The 18,643-nt window shown below is 47.6% G+C and overlaps 2 protein-coding genes across 21 annotated transcripts in view; both read left to right on the top strand.

Moving 5' to 3' along the window:
- MAP4K3 (mitogen-activated protein kinase kinase kinase kinase 3) overlaps window positions 1-2,413 on the top strand; it is an 80,311-nt gene extending 77,898 nt beyond the window's left edge. For all 19 annotated transcript variants that reach the window (XM_025149408.3, XM_046939541.1, XM_046939542.1 and 16 more), the window contains one exon: window positions 1,021-2,413. In XM_025149408.3, the coding sequence (XP_025005176.1) occupies window positions 1,021-1,108 (88 nt within the window). In that variant the 3' untranslated portion in view covers window positions 1,109-2,413. The remainder of the gene's footprint in view (window positions 1-1,020) is intronic.
- A 3,134-nt stretch (window positions 2,414-5,547) lies between these two features.
- The window catches only part of SOS1 (SOS Ras/Rac guanine nucleotide exchange factor 1), a 58,653-nt gene continuing 45,557 nt past the window's right edge, over window positions 5,548-18,643 (top strand). For both annotated transcript variants that reach the window (XR_005858804.2, XM_003640931.6), the window contains exons 1-4: window positions 5,548-5,995; window positions 13,864-13,989; window positions 16,211-16,342; window positions 16,874-17,038. Coding sequence is in view for 1 of the 2 variants with exons in the window: in XM_003640931.6 (XP_003640979.3) it covers window positions 5,909-5,995; window positions 13,864-13,989; window positions 16,211-16,342; window positions 16,874-17,038 (510 nt within the window). In the remaining variant the exon portion in view is untranslated. The remainder of the gene's footprint in view (window positions 5,996-13,863; window positions 13,990-16,210; window positions 16,343-16,873; window positions 17,039-18,643) is intronic.

Here is an 18,643-nt window from a genome sequence, read left to right as displayed (position 1 = left end):
TTAGGAGACAGCATAGCTTAAATTAAAAACAAGTCTGACTTCAGAATGGAACATGACATTGCAAATCATTGCCTTGGAGAAAAATGCCTTCATAAATACTGTTCCATCTATTTCCATCTTAGACTAATAGTCTCCCAAGTCTGGGACAATGTTTAAAGACTTTGTGCTGCACTAAACTCTAATTCCAGATTTTTCAGACATTGTTTTTATTGTAAGTCTCATATCTTCTTCTTGAGCTGTGAAAACTTTCCAGCAACACGTCTCTCTGTTTAGTAGTTTATAGGAAGTGGGGTTCTGAGAAGTGAAAAAATCTAATATCAGTGCGATAAAAGCTTGCATGTTTTCTCCTGGTGAGCAGGGAATGCCTCGTGGGGCATGCTGAGCACAGCATTCGTTCTGAAGTGGGCTATCTCTTCTTGGATGAACTCTTAATAATGAACTTCAATTTCTCACAACTGTCCCATTCTGGAGCAGAATTGAGTCATGAACACCCTGGTTTGTTTAGCAGTTTTAGCAGTATTTGCCTGATCAAACATCTTAGATGTGAAACCAAGATGTGATTGCTGATTTCTCTCCTTTAAAGAGAATGGTCTACTGTAGGACATCCCTTTTGGTCTTTGCAGTGGTAGTACAGATCTGCATGTAACTATGCTGCTTTTGAGGATTCTGTTGACTTACATAATTTTTGTGTCTCTGGGACTTTCAGAGCTGGAAGAAGTTTCTGTGAATTTAGTTATTTTCAGTCATTTGCATGAGCTCAGGGAAGGGCTAGAGATGCTTGCAGAAGAGTGGGCCTTGGTCATCTGGCATGTCCATAGGCAAAGAACTGACTAACAACATCCTGTTTAAGAGATGAGCTTTGCAAAGCTCCAGGGGAGCACAAGCACAGGCAGTAGGGAGTGGTGCTTTGGTGTGAGTTTTGAACGACGAGCCTCCAGGGAAAGAGAAATGACTGCTGCTCAAATGGGCACCCTGAGAAAGGATGTTTACAGTTTGACTTTGTGGTTGTTTTCGTTTTAGGGTCGTGGTGCTGGAAAGCAGGCCGACAGATAACCCAACAGCCAACAGCAACCTATATATCCTAGCCGGGCATGAGAACAGTTACTGAGAATGGTGTGCAGCAGCTCACCTCGGCAAGATAGCACTCCTGCGGCGGCATTCACGGCTGGCTGAAATTGCACAAAAGCTGCAGTAACCTGACTTCAGTTACTTTATAATTTATTATGGCATGAGAGGAAGACGAGAATTGTTTGTGGTATGGACACACAAGCATTAAGATGCCACGAAAGTGCTTAATTTACTGTTATGTAATCTTTGTACATACGCAGTATTTTTCAGTGAAACTTCTTGGTGAAGACCTACACTGACCTTCTGTAGATAGTGGTCCTCCTGTTAAGTACAAGTGTCTTACCTGTACAGATGTAAAAGTCACTGAGGATGCAAAAATGAAATCGGGGTACTATTTTAAGGATTTGTCATGTGTTTATTATAAAGTGGGATGCTAGGAACAAATAATAGTCCATTTAACGACACTATTGTATTTTATTATATGTAATTTACTAATACAAATAAATTTAACTTTTAGAAATTGTAGCCAAGGCTGTAATCAGATTACAATCTTGTTTTAATTTTGATGCAACACACTGGTGTTCATGTTTGCACAACATATTGAGATGTGATGTATTCAGTCACAAAGGTAAGCTGTGACTTTGTGGATATGACTTGGGCTTCAGAGTTCCCTTTTCTTTTTGTTTACGCGGGTAGTTTTCTTTGTGGAACAAACCAGTTAGACACCTGTATTTTATATTTAATTACAACTCTCTTTACGATTACTTCTCTGTGCTTGAAAACAAGACTTTCTGGATGGGTGTCAGTCCCAGAATAGTGGTACCTTGCTGTAACACTGCAATAGGTGTTTGAATTACTAGCATATACAGTGATAAAAAATGAGTATTACTGTTTGTCTATACTAAATAGTTTCATATCACAGTGAAAAAGCAGCAGCATTCCACGTTGTGGAAATGGCTCAAAGATGATGTCATTTTGACTTTTTTTTTGGCCTTATAACCATTTTCACACTTTCTTTGATTTAGGATGTTAACACATGGCCAAAATAATTTAGTTACTACCTCATTCAAACAATACAGTGGTTACTACACATCACAGGAACTTAGTTTTGATCAGAAGTATTTTTGATTGCTATTTTCCAATGGAATATGTAAATGCCAAGTTTTAGCAAAATGCACACATTTGACTCCTTTTTTGTATATGTTCTTTTATATTTTATTGTGATAATATACACTAAAGCCAAACTAAATTTAAAGTGATTTATGGCCTGCATTATTGTTGTGATCGGTAATACTTTGAAATATGTTCTCTAATGTATATAATGTAAAATAAACTTTTTTTAACATGTTGTTGTACAAGTAGATTACCACATGCACTAATTTCCACATAAGACTAAAATCTGCTGATGGAACATACTGAGTCTTGAATTCTACTATTAAATGTTTGTGCCGAACACAGAAGCTGGGCGTTTCTGAATGTATGAAAGGTCAGACCACTGGAGCTCCACTGAGTTTAGAGTAGCACTGAAGTGTAAACCGGATTACCTCTGTACGCCCCCTAGGCAATGGATAGATGTATTTTGGACATGTCCTTCCAAACTCTGGCGTGTTTTATTTCTTCCTCGGAGTACCTTGACCTCTCCCTCTATCACGTGCACCTCTGTTGCTTGCAGAACTTGATTTTTATTTTAATCTTTTCAGCTGGGCTATTTCTAGTTGCTTTGTTTGTTTGTATAATGCCTGTAGCTTGTTGGATCTGCTGGCCCCATCTCCTCCCTTGCACTGAACCTCAAATCCGCCCTGTGGGAGAGGTGGTAACGAGCCACGCTGCTGGGAAGCTGAATTCTCAGAAAAGGCAAGAAGTTCTGGGTGTTTCACTTGTGTTGCTGCTGCCCAAGGGGGATTTCCATCCTGCCTCTGTGGACTATTCTTCACTTCAGTGTGCAAAAAGTAACTGACTTCTAACCAAGTACAATATAGCTGATGTGCGAGCATGCTTCTTCCTCTTAGGTTTCTGCAGCAGCTGGGGCCCCATAGCTTGCTGTTTGGGGCTCCTGGGCCACTGCTGAACAGCAAGCACTAGGAGCTCAGGGAAGTTGTTTTTCACTCAGGTTGGACATTTTTGGTAGAAGGATGTACCCTGAGAATTGTACAGCTGCAATTGCTTGCCAAACTCAAGGGAGACAGGGAAAGAGGAAGGAGAGAGAGCGTGTGCTAAGATGTGATTGTCTCGAGTTTGTTTTTGCAGCCATGACAGCTTGCCTTCCCTGAGCTGCTTTCTAGTTCGGAACATGAGCTAAGGCTGGATCCCGCTTCGAACAGAGCTTCTTCAAGAGAACAAAGAAGTGGGGTTGTCCAGGTCCTTCGCAGAAGGGAAAGCTGTGCCAGAACCCCCAGCCTGACACCGACAGCCCGGGTCATGCCAGCTTGGTGCAGTATTTTGGACCGCAGCCTTCGTGTGTTAATCTCCAACTAGAAGAGCTTGTGAGCAAAGCACGACTGTAATTTTACACCCAGTGTTGCACGTATTTGATAGCAGGATTTAAATGCTGATAGACTGATGTTTCACCATATGTGACTGTGAGATGCTGAGATGGCAACCCTGAACTTGCAGGCAGCTTGCTAGGCCAAGCAACCAGCTCTGAGAGGCAAAAATTGCCTCCTTTCATCACGGTCCCGGCGTGTTCAAAGCAGAAGTCTGACTCCTGATAGCAGTGTCTGGCTGGAGGAAAAGCACCTGAGGCAGAGCTGTGGGCTAAAGACAGTTCTTTCTGAGAAGCTCCATCCATTGTCTGCTGAAATGCTGCTCAGTGTCTGGGGACCATCTGTCCTCAGAGCGCTTCACATGCAAATCAAGCGAGCTTCCCCCTGTGCGTGCCGTTCCTGCCAGGTGTCTGTGCTATCGGCCCTCGGAAACAAAAAGACTAAGAGACTCTGCGGTCTGCCCGAGCACTCTGTGTGGGTACCTCGCTCTCCTCTCATCCAGGAAGCTGATCCCAAACCATCCTTCAGCAATCTGCAGAGGTTTCACGCTTCTCACCCTCCTTCTGAGCAGTAGCCGGCCGACTTCTCTGGTCCTCAGACTCCTCGTTTTGCAGAACAGGGCACAATGGATCTGCATTTGATTTCCAGCATCCTTTGCCCTGCCAGGCCCCACAAAGAGGGAGCATCATCTGTGTTACAGCTGTGCTTTTCTTGGCCTTTTTTTTTTTCACCCCCCCCTCTCAAACTGCTCTTGTGCTGCTTGAACAGGGTGTTTGTTTATCCCTGTCCTCAGCCCACAGGAGGTGCCTGTGTCTTTCTAAGGACAAGCAACAGAGCTTCCTCAGGAGCAGTAACGCTGCCCGTGGTCTCAAGCTGCCAGCAGGTACCCAGAGGACACCGTCACCTGCCTGCATCTCCGTGAGCCACACAAGAAGCAAGGCCTGGGGTCAGAGCGAGCAGTCAGCGTGTGGGCACTCGGCTGAGAGGGGCTGCGGACTGCTTCCCCCCAGCACGGCTCCCTCTGAAGCAGATTAAACTTTGAAGGTACAATAAGTAAATCTGCAGACAGCATTAAATTAGGAGGAGCCGTTTCTTCCCTCGAGGGCAGAGAGGCCTTGCAGAAAAATCACGACAAATTAGAGGGCAGGGCCATCACCACCTGCATGAATTCAGTGAGAGCAAGTGCTGGGTTCTGCAGCTGGGTTGGGCAACCCTAAGCCTAGGTACAGACTGGAGGATGAGAGGCTGGAGAGCAACCGTGCTGATAGAGGTTGTGGGGTTCTGGTTGGAGAGCAAAACTATTAGTGTCCAAGGGAGGGGCTGCAAGGATGGAGAGGGGTCTGCAGGACAAGGTGTGTGTGAGGAGCAGCGAGGCCCCTGGGGTTGCTCAGCACGGAGCAGAGGAGCTGAGGGGAGGCCTGATGGCGGCTGCAGCTCCTCACAGGGAGCAGAGGGCAGCGCTGAGCTCTGCTCTGTGTGACAGCGACAGGGCCTGAGGGAACGGCATGGAGCTGTGTCAGGGGAGGGGGGTGGGTGAGGGGAAGGGTCTGCCCCAGGGTGCGATGGGCACGGAACAGCCTGCCCAGGGCAGTCATAGCCCTAATGCCGGAGCTCAGGGAGCACCGGAACACCACTCTGAGACATCAGGTTCGGGTGGTGCTGTGCAGAGCCGGGAGTTGGGCCCGATGATCCTTGTGTGTGACAGAACGATAGGATGCCTTGGGTTAGAAAGGATCTTAAAGACCAACGTGCCCTTCCAGCTTAGGTCAGTCTATGGTTCTGTGATTCTATTAAGGTGTTCTCTCTCTTCCACACCTGCGTACGGCTATCCGTATGCCCACAGCCGAGCACCCCACACGCTCCCTCACGGCCCAGGGGCAGCCCCAAAGCGGCGCGGGGGCGGAGCGGCGGCGTGAGGTCACCTCCGCCGTACAGGAGGCCGCGGCGGCGGCGACGGCGCCGCTGCTGCCGCGCAGGCGCGGGGCGGGCCGGCGCCGCGCATGCTCCGCGGCCGCCAACCGTGCGGGTGAGGACGGGGAGCTGGGAGAGCGGGGAGGCGGCGGCGCTCGCGCTCCGGGCGCCCGACCCCGCCCCTCGCGGCCCGCGCGCCGCGCCGCGTGACCCCGCTCCCGCCGCCCCCACACCTCCGCGGCGCCGCGGGGCGACCACCGAGAGCCGGGCGGGGAATGCGGCAGCCGCCGCCTCCCCCCGCCGCTGCGGGCCTGCCGGCGGCGGCGGGGGGCCGCCGGGCCTCCTGGTGAGGGGCGCCCAGCCCTCCCGCCGCGGCCTTCCTCCGCGCCGAGCCCGGCCCGCCCTGCCCTGCCCGCCGCCCCGAGCGGGCCGGGCCCGGCGGCACCATGCAGGCGCAGCCGCTGCTCTACGAGTTCTTCAGCGAGGAGAACGCGCCCAAGTGGCGGGGGCTGCTGGTGCCCGCCCTGAAGAAGGTGAGGGGGAAGTGGGAGCGGCGCTCGGCCCTGCCGGCCGCACCGGGCCTTCTCCGTGCCGCCCGGAGCGACGGGGGGGGGGGGAAGCGGCCGGGCCTCTCCGCTCTCCCGCTCCGGAAGCGGCCCGGGGAGCGCGCCCGGCCGGGCCCGGCGGCGCGGTGACAGCCGGGGCTGCGGGCGCGGAGCGGGCCGGGTGCCCCGAAGGAGCGGCGCGGCCCGGGCGCTGCGGGAGGGATCGCGGGGAGCTCCGGCTCGGCGGCGCTCGAGGTTACTGGCCCCGGGTTGAGCTGGACCGAGCGCCGACGTCTTCTTGCCGAGGCGCTCCGGTAGGACGCCGTCATTCCTCGGTATGGTGGAGCTGACAGGCGCGGACGGACGTCCTGTGGAAGAGGGGAGGAACGGCGAGCGCTCCTCCGTCCTCCTGCAGCCGGGCCCGGGAAGTGCGGGACGTGAGGAACGGGGGTGTCTGACGCTGCTGCCCGGACTGGCCTTGGATTGCCAGCGGAGTGCTTCTTGGTTGCACGGCAATGTTTTCTTATGGGTGTGTGTATCCATAGCAATAAACGGCAGCTGTTGGGTGAAGGACCTGCTCTTAGGGCTGGCTGACCTCTCGTTCCCCATCGCGGATTGGAGGTCTCAAGCACTGCAGTCGTACCAGTGCAGCATTTCTTCCCAGTTCCCTCTTGCGACATGTCACCCTGTCTTTCTGGCTCCCTGTTTGAGCTCTTCGACGCTTTGGCCCCATCCAGTTCTTGGAAGTCTTCTTGCTTGTCTTCTCCATAGCGTGCTGTGCTTGTGGTTCAGTCCTTCTTGGTAGTCGCTTCTTTGGAAGCGGACGGCTGAGCAGACCGAAAGCTCACAGCTTCTCGCTGCACCTCTCAGTGTGTGGATGGCCACCCGGTGGGAGCTGGAGCCACCTGTGGCCTCCAAGCGCCTTCCGGAGGAGTGAGCTCGCCCTGGTCATTCCATGGCATAATGGGTTTGTCAGACTTGGAGCGAGGCTTGATGCTGAGTGCTGGAGAAGGACATAGACTGAGGATCTCAAGGCAAAATTTAGCCGGGATTTATTCTTTGTGTCGGGAGCACAAGATTTCATCCCAACGGAGAAGCCGTTCTTAGGGCTACCTTGGATTAAGGACGCTTGCTGGAGGATTTGGATGAATTGCTTGGGTGAAAGGAGGAAGAAGAGGCAGAAGTCAAACAGCAGCCAATGGAGATAAGCTGCCAAGTGTGCCAGCTTGGTCCTGCGAGGTACGGTCATCTTGGTTTCGTGGTGTGGTCTTCTCTGTGGGTATGGGGACAGCTGGGGTGAGGTGGAGTTAGTTCCGAAGCTCTGATGCTCAGATGTGTGGCTGTCAAGCAGATGTTAGTGCTTTGAACCTCTGCTTTCATGAGGTTTACACCTGTTTCTTATCTTCTCTCATGCTGTTGCCCAGCGTGCTCCAGAAGTGCAGTCCTCTGCTGCTTCCTGCTGCTGTCCCCTTAAATGCAGAAATAAGGAACCCATCCGTATTGTCACCTTCCTTGCTGAACAAAGCCAAATGCTTGAGTTACAGGAAAACCAAATGACAGATGAGAACACACAGCTGTTGTCTTAATAGCTTCTTCATTAATTAAGAAGCCAGATGGAGTATTTTACTAACTTAAACGGGTACAAGTTATCTTGGCTAGTGTGCTTAGTCCCGATAAAGGCCTCATAAAGTAACCAACCTGTCCTAAGTATCAGGTGCAACCAGGAGAGCTGCAGCGTGCTTGCTCTGACAGCTGTCTGTTGTTGCTCGGGAGACAGGTGCAGTGTGCAGCCCTGCAGTGGGTGGCTCAGGGGCAGTGTCCCCATGCTCTGCCACCCAGAGCAGCTCGCTCCTGGAGCCTGTGTGTGAGACCAGTAAAACAGAGAATGTGGCAGCCAATGCCAGCAAGACCAAAGGGCAGAACCTTCCCGGAGGGAGAGCACTGTGTGTCTTTGCTAAATTGCCAGAGCACGTGCTCTCTGCGGTCAGGTTATCAGGTGCTGATGTGCATTCTGTCGTGAACTGAGGAGGATTTTCCCTTCTTGCCTCCGGTAAGCTGACCGTGCTCTGGTGCCTGCTCTTGGGTAGTGGTAACACTCTGGTTTCTGAGTTCCTCCTTGAAACCTGTTGGGTACCCAAACAGGATCGTTACATTCTCCTGTATAGCTGGAAGTGAGACTTGGGAAGACCTGTGTTGAATTACCGTCGCTGATTAGGAGAACGGTGTTTAACGTTGTTGAAGCACATATACCAGCGTGCAGCGTTCCCAGCTACTGGGGAAGGCTGCCATTACTCTTTTGTAACTACGCATTGGCTTGTAACTTGGAGCTCAAACAGCACCTCTAGAATCACTTCCTAAAAAATAGGTATTGTTGAGTAATTGCAAAGTGTTTTCTCTTTCCCAACGTGCTATTTTGATTCTGTGTTTTTGTTAACAGAAGCAAGCATATAGTAAGTATAAATTGCTTCTTACATCAGTGAAGTCTTACAAGCGTGTGCTGTGTGTTTCGTTAGACGTGGGCCTTAACAATGGAGTCTGTAATGCACTGTCTTTGCATTCAACAGCTGCATTGGAAAAAAAGCAGCTTTTGTACCATTCAGATCATAATGTAATCCCTTTTCTTCCTATTCTCCTTCAGATCCTGTCAAGATAGACTTCAGTGCACTCAATTAGGAGGGAAATGATGTGCAGTGAGATGCTTCTCTGCCTGGTCACTATTATTTTGAAACATCAGAAGACAAAGTGTTACAGAGGCCCTCAGTTGCTGACAAAAGACAGCAATCCTGATGTTAAGCTTCAAGAAAAGGAAGTAAGAATAGCAGCTGGTGTTTGAAATAGAAGTTGTAGAGGTGGACAGGTGAGGTGCTGAGAATGGAGACAGAAGACTCAAGGCATACAAAACACCAGAGCTCTTGGCTGGCTGGAGACAGAGGCGTGTGGATTTTGATGCACCGTGGAAGGCAGATTCAGAAGGAATGCCTGCAGAGCGATGCCTCTTCAGCTGGTGTTCCTTTGCTAGTGAACTTGCACACTTTGTTCTGATCATCATCTTTTTTTGGACCATTTTTCTTGACCATCTTTCCTTGTGGCTTCATCTTGCTTGTGCAATAGGAATTGCTCTCATACCCATGATGTGCTTCTTTCCTGACGTGTTGGTTTTTATCATAGGAAGTGTCATCCTTACTGATCGATTAAACGATTTGATTATTTAGAGAAATAAAGAACTTTCTTACCATACAGATACTCCACTGCTTGAGTACCTGGAGTTGCTTTGAATCTGTGGAGCAATTAACAAGGGGCGCCATTGGAATTCATTGTGGTCAAAGTGATTGGATTGAAGTGGTTTAACAGCTGAGGAGGATTTGCTGCTTCAGCTAAGGGAAGTGTTGTAGGCAGCGAGCTTGCACGTATTCAGCATATTGCATAGTCAATCTTCTATACCTCCCATAGAGCAAAAGAGATGAGCGGGGTTCCTGAAGTGACGAAAGAGTGCTTGGGAAGCTGTGGCTGACAAAAACATTTTTACCTGGCTCCTAATTACCTCGTTCTTCAAACTGATGGCAGTCCGGTTGCTGCTCGTTGCTCAGAATGGCGGTAGTTCTTGGTGGCAGTGCTTCGCTGCAGACGTAGGCTGTGAGTAATTCTCAATAGCTTTGGCTTCTCTGTGCTCTGGATGGCTGTGCAGGATAAAGTGAAGGTCCTGAAGCGTGGATTTAAGACCCCTGTGCTTGGTTTAGTTTACCGAATTAGTTGATCAAGGTGGCAACAACACACAGGCGGGATTGCTGACTGCTGGCAGAGCACAAGAGGAAAACCACAGTTTTTGTGGAGTGTTTGCTCTATGAGGGCACTCGGTCACGCAAGCTGTCCCTAAAATATTTGATCCTGGAGTGTTTTAGTGATAAGCAGCTGCTTGTCAGTAGTTTTGTCGTCATTGAGGGAATATTAACAAAAGCCGCTTCAGTGGAAATAGGGGTTGTAATAGTTGTTAAGGCTTTAAAAGCAACCGAAGTGGAGGAAAAGAAAAAGCCTGCTCTGTTACCAAATTGCTTCTAATAATAACCTATCTGCCAAGGTCTGTATTTTCTGCTTCTACTCTTCATATTTTGAAGGCTCAGAAAAATGCTTTTAATCAGTTGAGTCTCACCCTGTGTTTTGGAAAACAGCTTCGTCTTTGATTTGGGAGAAGTGCCAGAGGCCTTGCCTCTTTCCACTGTGTGATAGTGCAAGGAAAATCATAGATTCCCCCTCCGATGGCAATAGAGTATTTGCTATGTAAGCAGGCAGGGAAAGGTAATGGTTCTCCTTCTTTTCTTTCTTCTTAAGTCTGCCTTCCTATTGCAGCTTCTTCCATTTTATTAACAAGATGCTCTGTTCAGTACAGTGTTTTTCCTTCGGCTGCTTCCTTGCAAGCACTTCAGCTGCCACCAAGCAAGACTGGCAGTGCAGCGGTACCCTGCTCGGCAGGGAAGCTGTTTGTGCATCAGCACATGTGGGTGTTTGGTTGATGCTTTGCCTTCTCGCCAGACCTCAGTAGATGGGCAGTCTTACCCGGATGTGGAAGCGGTGTTCTCTACCCAGCAGTAGATTGTTTTGGTTCATTACTTAGCTTAGGATGACGCCCTTCTGTTACGCACCTTTCTGAAGCTCCTGCTGCTTGTGATGGGAGGCCGTTCTCTGTACTTCTGAGCAGCCTTCGTACACACACTGAAGCGTTTTGTGCCATAAGTTGAAATGTTTCAGCTTCACACTGGGTGTACGTTTGGCCTTTGCTCTTGGAAGCATGAGGAAGGGGTAACTGAAAACTGCTGCAGAGGAAGCTTGGTTTAGTGTTAGTCAGTTTGTCAAACTTACTGTGTGAGTCTTCCCTTCTTACGTGTTGTCCAGCACCTCTTTCAGGCAGAATAAACTGCTGAATGTCAACCTAGACTTGGTTTGGAGTTATCTTGTGACCAGGTTCACGAGGTTGTGTTGGACCAGAGGAAAAAGCAATCGGTTGAACTGAGTTACAGCTGAGCAGGGGGGGCAGGGGCTTCTAGCTGCTCTCACTTGTGCTGGCCCGCTGGGGTTTGTTGAGGTATCTCAAAGAATTGAAGCTTTTGTCAGAAGATGTTTTTAGGCCGTTCTTGTGGTAATTTCTCTTATCGCAAGATAGATGTTTTGGGGCGTGTGGGAGGGAGGGATGGGTTCTGCCAGTATTGAAGGCAGAGGTGAAATGCGCAGATAAGAATCTTATCTAAACATCGCTACACTTCAGAAGTTGTTTCTCTGTGTTTGTCGGGTGTGCTCCTGTGGTGGGCCTTTCCGGGGGGTGGGGTGGCCCGCTTGTTCTAATTTTGTCTCTGAGCTGCCTGTCGGGAGGATGGAATGGAAGCCTCCTCCCCTTCCCCCAGCAGGGCGATCTCATTGGAACCCGGCCGTGTGGCAGAGCCTCTAGCAGGTGTTCTCACTTCATGCCTTCTCACCAGATGCTGCCTCTTGCCCACCTTGCTTCATGCTGCTGGGCCTGGTGATCGGAGCCCTCAGCTGCGGCCAGCCCGGGCCCAGCCTTGGTGCCGTGGTGCTGCGGATGACATGCTGTGTGCCCCTTGTGCACCTGGCTTTCCTTTCATTTTGCTTGCGGGACTGATTGTTTTCTTGCTTTTGCCTGCACGACTTTGAACCCTAAACGATACTAAATCTCACTTCAGCTTCATTGCTATACATTTACTGCCTCTTTAACAGAGATAAACTGTGCCGGCGACCCGCGGCACCTCGTGCTCTGCTCTGCCATAGCTCAGTGGTGCCGGAAGATGGTGGCCTTCAAGGAGAATGATGTAAGTGCTCCCCAAACATAAACACTCGAGAAAAAATGCGTGGAACTTTATCTCCTGAACTAGGAATAGGTTATCGTTGTTGACTCTGCTTTGGCTGACTGTGGATAATGTTTCAGGTCATGGCCTGATGTGGTATTTGTTTGCTCTTATTCCTATAGATTTACAGACAGAAAGGGTTTGAAGTCTACCATCTGTTTTCTAAGCAGTGGAGAAAGCAGAGCCATTTCTCATCGCTCAGGTTCATCACGTTACGTATTGTTACCGCCCGGTTGACTTGGTAGTTTAGTATTTTCAAAATACAGAATGCTGTAGTGACCTGTAGGGGTAACCTCATGCGAATGTGTTCTGGTCTGCCTAAAAAAAGCAAGAACCAGAGACCATCCTGTAGGCAGCTTAGATCTGTTGATCTTTAAGAGAATTTTTCTGCAGGTCTGTAATCTGTGATGTGAGACCGCCCGGGATGGCACGGTGTGTGAGGCAGCACTGCTTGAATTGTAGGCCGTGCTGGGGGCCGCTGGGCGCGCTGCTCCCCGGTGCCTCCAGCAACGCACTGTGCCTTACTGGGAAGAGGGAGCCGTTGGCATAATCAAAACGCTCCCCTTCGTCAGGGAGAGCTTCACCTGTTCTATTTCTGCCCACGTTTTCAAGTTAAAAAGCAGTGAATGTTGGAGGTGCTTTTTAAGACGTAATGGATCCGGGTATGCAACCTGCAAAAGCTAAACCCGTGATCAGGCACGTTTAGTTCTCAGCAGCAGCTCTGTGAGCGGCGGGGCTGTGCCTAGACATGAAGTGCTGCAACTAATGAGTGCCTTAGCGAGCAAGTGGATTTCTATTTGAGGCTGTCGTGTGTTTGAACTTCGTAACGTTTAATTCTTGCTATGACTGCAAATAGGAATGAGAACTCAGCCATGAAATTAAATAATTATGGCAGCAGAATTTGAGTATAGACGTGGGCTTAATATCTGGATGAGACAAATTGTCGGGTTTTGGCTTAAGGTGGTTCTGCTCTTCTGGTAGCGATTGGGAGAACTGGTGACGTTTTGAGTTGAATGCAGTGGGAATGGTAAAATGATGAAATGAGGACTTGAAAAGCATTGCGAAAGTCAGCAGCCAGATTGCTCTGCCATAACATTTGCCACCGGTGTTCAGGACCGAGATACAACCACCTGTCGGTTTTAGGCTCCTGGAGTGCTGAGCTTTGCACACCTGAATTTCCATCGGGTTAAAAGCGTGCTTCTGTTCACTGCAGAGATGCAAGGAAAAGCTGTCCCACAAACTGGCTGTGGAAGCTTAAATGGCCGTCTGGAAAAATACATGGGTAAGCTGACCCGTTGGAGGAGCCGAGCGGGAGCGTGCCTCCTGGGTTTACCCCGGGGACAATCTGCAGACACTGGTGGCATACATGGAGACTGAACTTCCAAAGCCTCTGGAGTGCTGCCGAATGCCGGGCTGACCGCAGCCTTCTTCAAGTGTTCCTGTTCTTCCTTCTAGAGTCTGACATCAAAACAAGGAGCGTGGAAGCAAACTTCTGAACCAGCCTTCCTTAATGATAGCCTGTTGAGAACGGAGTAGACGGTTTGCTGGCTAAATGCTGCTGAGGTCGTTTCTATTTCTGCGGGGCTGTAGCTTTGAAAGAAATTCTGTGTGTTATTATGTTGTAGCTTGAGTGGTGCATGGTGGGTTTGGAAAGGGAGGAAGCGCCGTGCCTGACGTATATCCTGCACACAGTGGTGGGGGAGAAAGATCAAGTGGGCATTGTTTTTGGAGAGTTTTCCTAATTGCACTTCTGAACACTGTTATTAATTAGGTGGTTTCTGGCATTAAATATTGCAGCAGTTTGGGTGTGTTTAAGTGTTTGAGGTTTGTATTTCTATCAAGTGTAAATGAGCGTTTCGGTTCTGTGCGGTGCGCCTTAGCAGTCGTACAGAGCACACGTTCTTTGATGGGGTTCTCTGAGCTGTCCTGCTCATCCTTCTGTCATGATATCTGCAAGTCTGGGGAAGAGCAAAAATAACGCACAAGTTCTTCTCTTTTGTCCAGGTTCAGGTGCAAGTCCATCCCAAACTCTCCTCTACCGAAGATGCGTTGCAGTACGTGGAGGAGCTAATTCTCCAGTTGCTGAATATGTTGTGTCAGGCCCAGCCGAGAAGTTTTCTGGATGTAGAGGTACAGAGTGTTTGTTACTAATCTGATCTCTGTTTTGCAACTTAATTTAAGCTCTTGTATGAAAAGTTAATACAATAATGATTTCACGGTGTAAAAGAGAACACTTGGTAAAAGTGGGAAAAGCACTAATTATGTATGTTTATGTAACAGAACCTTCAGCATGAAACCTCTTTTGAGTTACCTAACAGGTGATTTTCCCATCGGTTGCCTTTGTGGTTCGGTGTGCAGTAAAACTGTCTCTGTGATCCACGTTACTGTGTAGCAGTTGGGAAGCATAACTTCTGAGCATAAAACTGAAAGCTAACTGGTTCCTTTAAAAAGGCTTTCTTTCACCCTCCCCAGTACTGCATGCTGACTATACCTGCATAGTCTGAGAACTCACGCTGCGTTAACAACCTGCTGATATTGGCTGGTACCTCCTCAGAAATTGGAACTAAAATAATTCAATCACTTGTCAGAATGAGTCAAAGAACACTTCTTTGTATAGAAATGTCTTTTCTTATGATTCTTTTGTCAGAGATTTGCAGCCTGATGTTTGAGAAGAGGTGTCTTATCTTCATTTAAGAAACAAGCCAATTGAGTTATGCCCTAAGCCCATGAATATCTTGGTAGCCCTTTGTGCTTAGCTTTGGTTTGAATACTGCTGCTGTGCTGCAGACTCCATTTGTAGTGAGCGCGTTGGTGTCCGGCACGTGGGGGCTGTGCCAGGTTAGGTTGCTAAACAAGATGCAACTTCCTCGCTCTCTGAGGAAAGTGTAGAAGAGAAGTGCAGGCACCACACTGACAGGTATGCGGGGGTCTGAGAAGCTAACAGCCTAATAGGGAATCCCCCAGGCTGTCTCAGAGCTCGAGATTCACGTGTTCTGTATGTTTATGTGGCAGAACCGTCAGCATAAAACCTGCTGAGTTACCTAAGAGGTGTTTTTCCCATCGGTTGAACTTGTTGTTCAGTGCCCAGTAAAACTGTCTGTGTGAGCCGCCTTACTGCGTAATAGCTGGTCATAAATTTCATCCTTCCTTTTCTGAATGCTGACTCCCCAGTGGTGGTCAGGATCCCCTCTCACGGCTGGCCTGTTTTGCAACGTTCTTCTGGTCAGCGGAGGTTTGTGGAAGATTGCATCAAGTGTTTTGTTGCTGCTGTTAAAAACACAACATTAACTGGAGCGTTGCTTCAAGGTTCCTAATGGTCATCAAATCGAGCCCTTAGGATGAGAAATAGAAGAACTGATGATGATCAGACAACCTCAGTCTACCCCCTTTGTGTTTATACATGATGATGCTGTCTTTAATTACATGGTCATACACGTTTGTTTTTCCCTCAGGTCACCTTCGTTCTTCAGTCAGCAGTCTGAGCTGCATTAGGGGAGTGATTTGGTGTTACATAGCAAATGAGTTGTTGGGTTTTTTTTGTACGACATCTCAATTTTCCTTTTGCAGGGGTGTTCTAATGAGGGGGGGGCAAAAAAAGATAGAAGTCTGTACTCCAGAGGGTTGGGTGCTGTCTTTACAGAGCTGTAATCTGTCCCGTTTGTGTTTTTTGGAAACTTCTTGTTTGTGTACTTTGCCCTTTGTAGTGGTCATAAATGTCATCTTCCTCATTTCATGGTTGCTCAAATTGGGGTCATATTTACGTAAGTGAGCGCTCGCAATTGTAACAGTCATTGGGAACAGTGGTCTGAAAAAATGAGACGTGCAGCTATCTAAAGCAGTTAGATTTTGACACCTTTGCTTAAGCACCTGGGCTACCAAAGCAGGTCTTTGAATTTCCAGAGACCCGTGTGTGAGCTCCAGCGGGAGAGCTCTCTGGAGCGTGGTACGTATGTAGGTATATTCAGGCGTGCTGAATGCTGGATGGAGTAAATGAACTGCTGTGCCTGCTCTGTACAGGGAGCAAAGCACTAGGATGAAACACAGTCCTGTATTTAAATGCTGAATTATCAGACATATGCCTGGTGAGGAAACTGTGTACAGATGCAACTTAATTCTGGTGCTTCTCAAACTTTGAGCACTACATTTGTCTTTGTTGATTTTTTGGTAGAGCGTCATAAATGTAGTGAGGAGCATGTGCCCAAAACAGTAGAATTTCAAGCTTTTATAATCAAAATATTGACATTAGTAGACATTCATCTGTTAACTAGTGGAAAGCAATTTCACAGTGTAGTAATATTGCTAAGGTCATTCAGATAATGTGTTTACCCTTTAGTCTTTCTCTTTTTTTAAGGATCGTGTTCAGAAAAGCTTTCCCCATCCTATTGATAAGTGGGCAATAGCTGATGCCCAGTCTGCCATTGAGAAACGAAAACGAAGAAATCCGTTATCTCTCCCAGTAGAAAAAATCCATCCTTTATTGAAGGTAAGCAGGGATGTCATCTTGCTTTTGGAATGCAGTTGGAAGTTGACAGCTTTGTCTTGTGTGATTTCTGTTTGCTGCCTGAAATGTAAACAAAAAAGCCCAACAACATGTGTTTCTTTCAATGTAATGTAACTTTCAGTGTTTCCTGTTTAGTTAATTGCATGCATTTCTTTCCCTTACACATCTGAGGATATTTTTGGAAATTTCTTGATTGTTTTTTGAGTCATGCAAAATAAGAATAACTAAATTTGTAGCAAATGAGTCATGGCTTTCTTTATCCACTAGAGAGTGCACTAGCTTTCAAGCAAGATTTCTGGGACAGTTCTTCACTCTGGTCACCTCTGTAGCTGAGAGCACAGCATCTACAACGATGCTGTTTGTTTACTTGGCCTACAGTGCATTACTATTGCTAAAATAGACTGTATGTTGTGAATGTTGAGTAGAGTCTTAAGCTTACACCATAGGTTACAACTACAAATCGTATATTTTGACACCTGAATAACATGGAACGTTTGTTTCTTTTCCTTCCAGGAGGTTCTAGGTTACAAAATTGACCACCAAGTGTCTGTTTACATAGTGGCAGTATTAGAATACATTTCTGCAGACATACTAAAATTGGTTGGGAATTATGTACGAAATATAAGGCATTATGAGATTACAAAACAAGATATTAAAGTGGCAATGTGTGCTGATAAGGTAAGCTTAACTCTTGTTTTTCTTGTTAAAAGAACGTTTCAGTTGAATTTTGAGAGGACAATATCTATTCCTTATTGAGTAAGCAGTGTTGTACATTTGAAAAAAGAAATTGCTGCAGTAAAATATTGTTCCAGTAATACAGCAAAGCTGACGGAAAGGTAATTGAGTTACAGAGCTGTTGCTCGTGCTTATTTACAGCTAAATGTCTCTTTCTTTTGATATTGCTTGCCTAATCCCAGCAATGTGTAAATGCTTTAAAATTGTGAAGCAGCACTGGCTTCAAAGTTTCATGTTCCTTGGCTGTAATAGTGGGGCCTTCTTTCTTTGTATTGTGGAACAAGAGGGCTGAATTGAAGCATGGGTATTCTCCCAAAATAAGACTGTATTGCAGCGTTTCTGTGGTCAAGTGGTTAAAAATAGATAAACGTGGGCATCTGCGTTTCTCTGTAGGCATCCATTCTTTTATCGCCAGGTCATCTTTCCTGTGGCTTCAGAGGAGTCATTAGATTCAGACAGCACTTACCTCTTTACCCAGTGATCCAGCAGTGCTGCAGAACAGCCCGTTGTGTTTCAGGTGCCTTCGCACTCTAGTTTCTGTGGCCACCTCATCAGCATCTTGAGTTTTCCATTGTTTAAAGACAACAAAGCCTGAAGTTAGTCCTTCAACGGATGGGACTTGAGAGACGCTCATGTTGCTGTAGCCTAGTGGTTGCTTTGTCTAGGGCTGTGGAAATCAGTACTTTGGTTGGATTTGCCTCTACTTCAGGGACTGCTTTTGTCTTGTTCATGCTTGCAGTTTTTTTCCATCTTCCTTCTTTCCTCTTGAGATGAAGATAGAAGCGTCTTCTGTGAGGTTGTGAAGGGTGAATTGTTAGTCAGGACAGTTGTCCTGGTCATTTGGTCTTGCTTTTGGATGCACCCTCCTGGGTTGTTACAGCAGTGTTTGGAGCTGTGTGCTTGAATATAGAATAGGAGCAGTGCTGTTGCTGCACGTGTCCCTGTATCCTAGGCAGGGATGGGTGATGAGTAGAAGAGGCTAATTTGGAAGCTGCATTGGGCACTTGTACATTGGAGTAACTTTTTACTATGAATGTAGAAGAAGCTTTTGGGAGCTCTGAAGTGGGCATGTTGATTTACTGTCTCAGTGGAACAAGCCATTGGCAGGTATTCCCAAGGTGTTCCCTTTTCCAGCCACATCAAGGACCTTTAGGTTCCTGTTGCCAGTGTGTGCATTCTGCTTTTTTTTAACAAAACCACCAAAAGTTTGTCGTCTTATGTCTCTTTTCCAAATGCCTCACACTTCTCTTTGTGCCACCTGTCCATCTGAAAAATTGTACTGTGTTTAAAAAACAGCAACAACAAAACCACAGAACAAACAAAACCACACACAAAAAACCATCACCTGCATTAGAATGCAAGCTATTTTTATTTGACTGTCTGCTCCTGCTTCTGAATGCTCTAAGTGATTCCAATTCAACAGAACTGAGGAGCTATTAGGGACAAATCCAAACAATGTGTGGGCGGGCCAGCATTCATCACAGATAACGGGGTTATGAGTTAAAAGTCACATATGGCTGTCTGTTAAAGCCAAAATGCACATGTTTC

This window comes from Gallus gallus, chromosome 3 (assembly GCF_016699485.2).
Source record: "Gallus gallus isolate bGalGal1 chromosome 3, bGalGal1.mat.broiler.GRCg7b, whole genome shotgun sequence".
NCBI classification, from domain to species: domain Eukaryota; kingdom Metazoa; phylum Chordata; class Aves; order Galliformes; family Phasianidae; genus Gallus; species Gallus gallus.
Note: the sequence above shows the minus strand (reverse complement) of the source record. Positions and strands in the feature narration are given on the sequence as shown.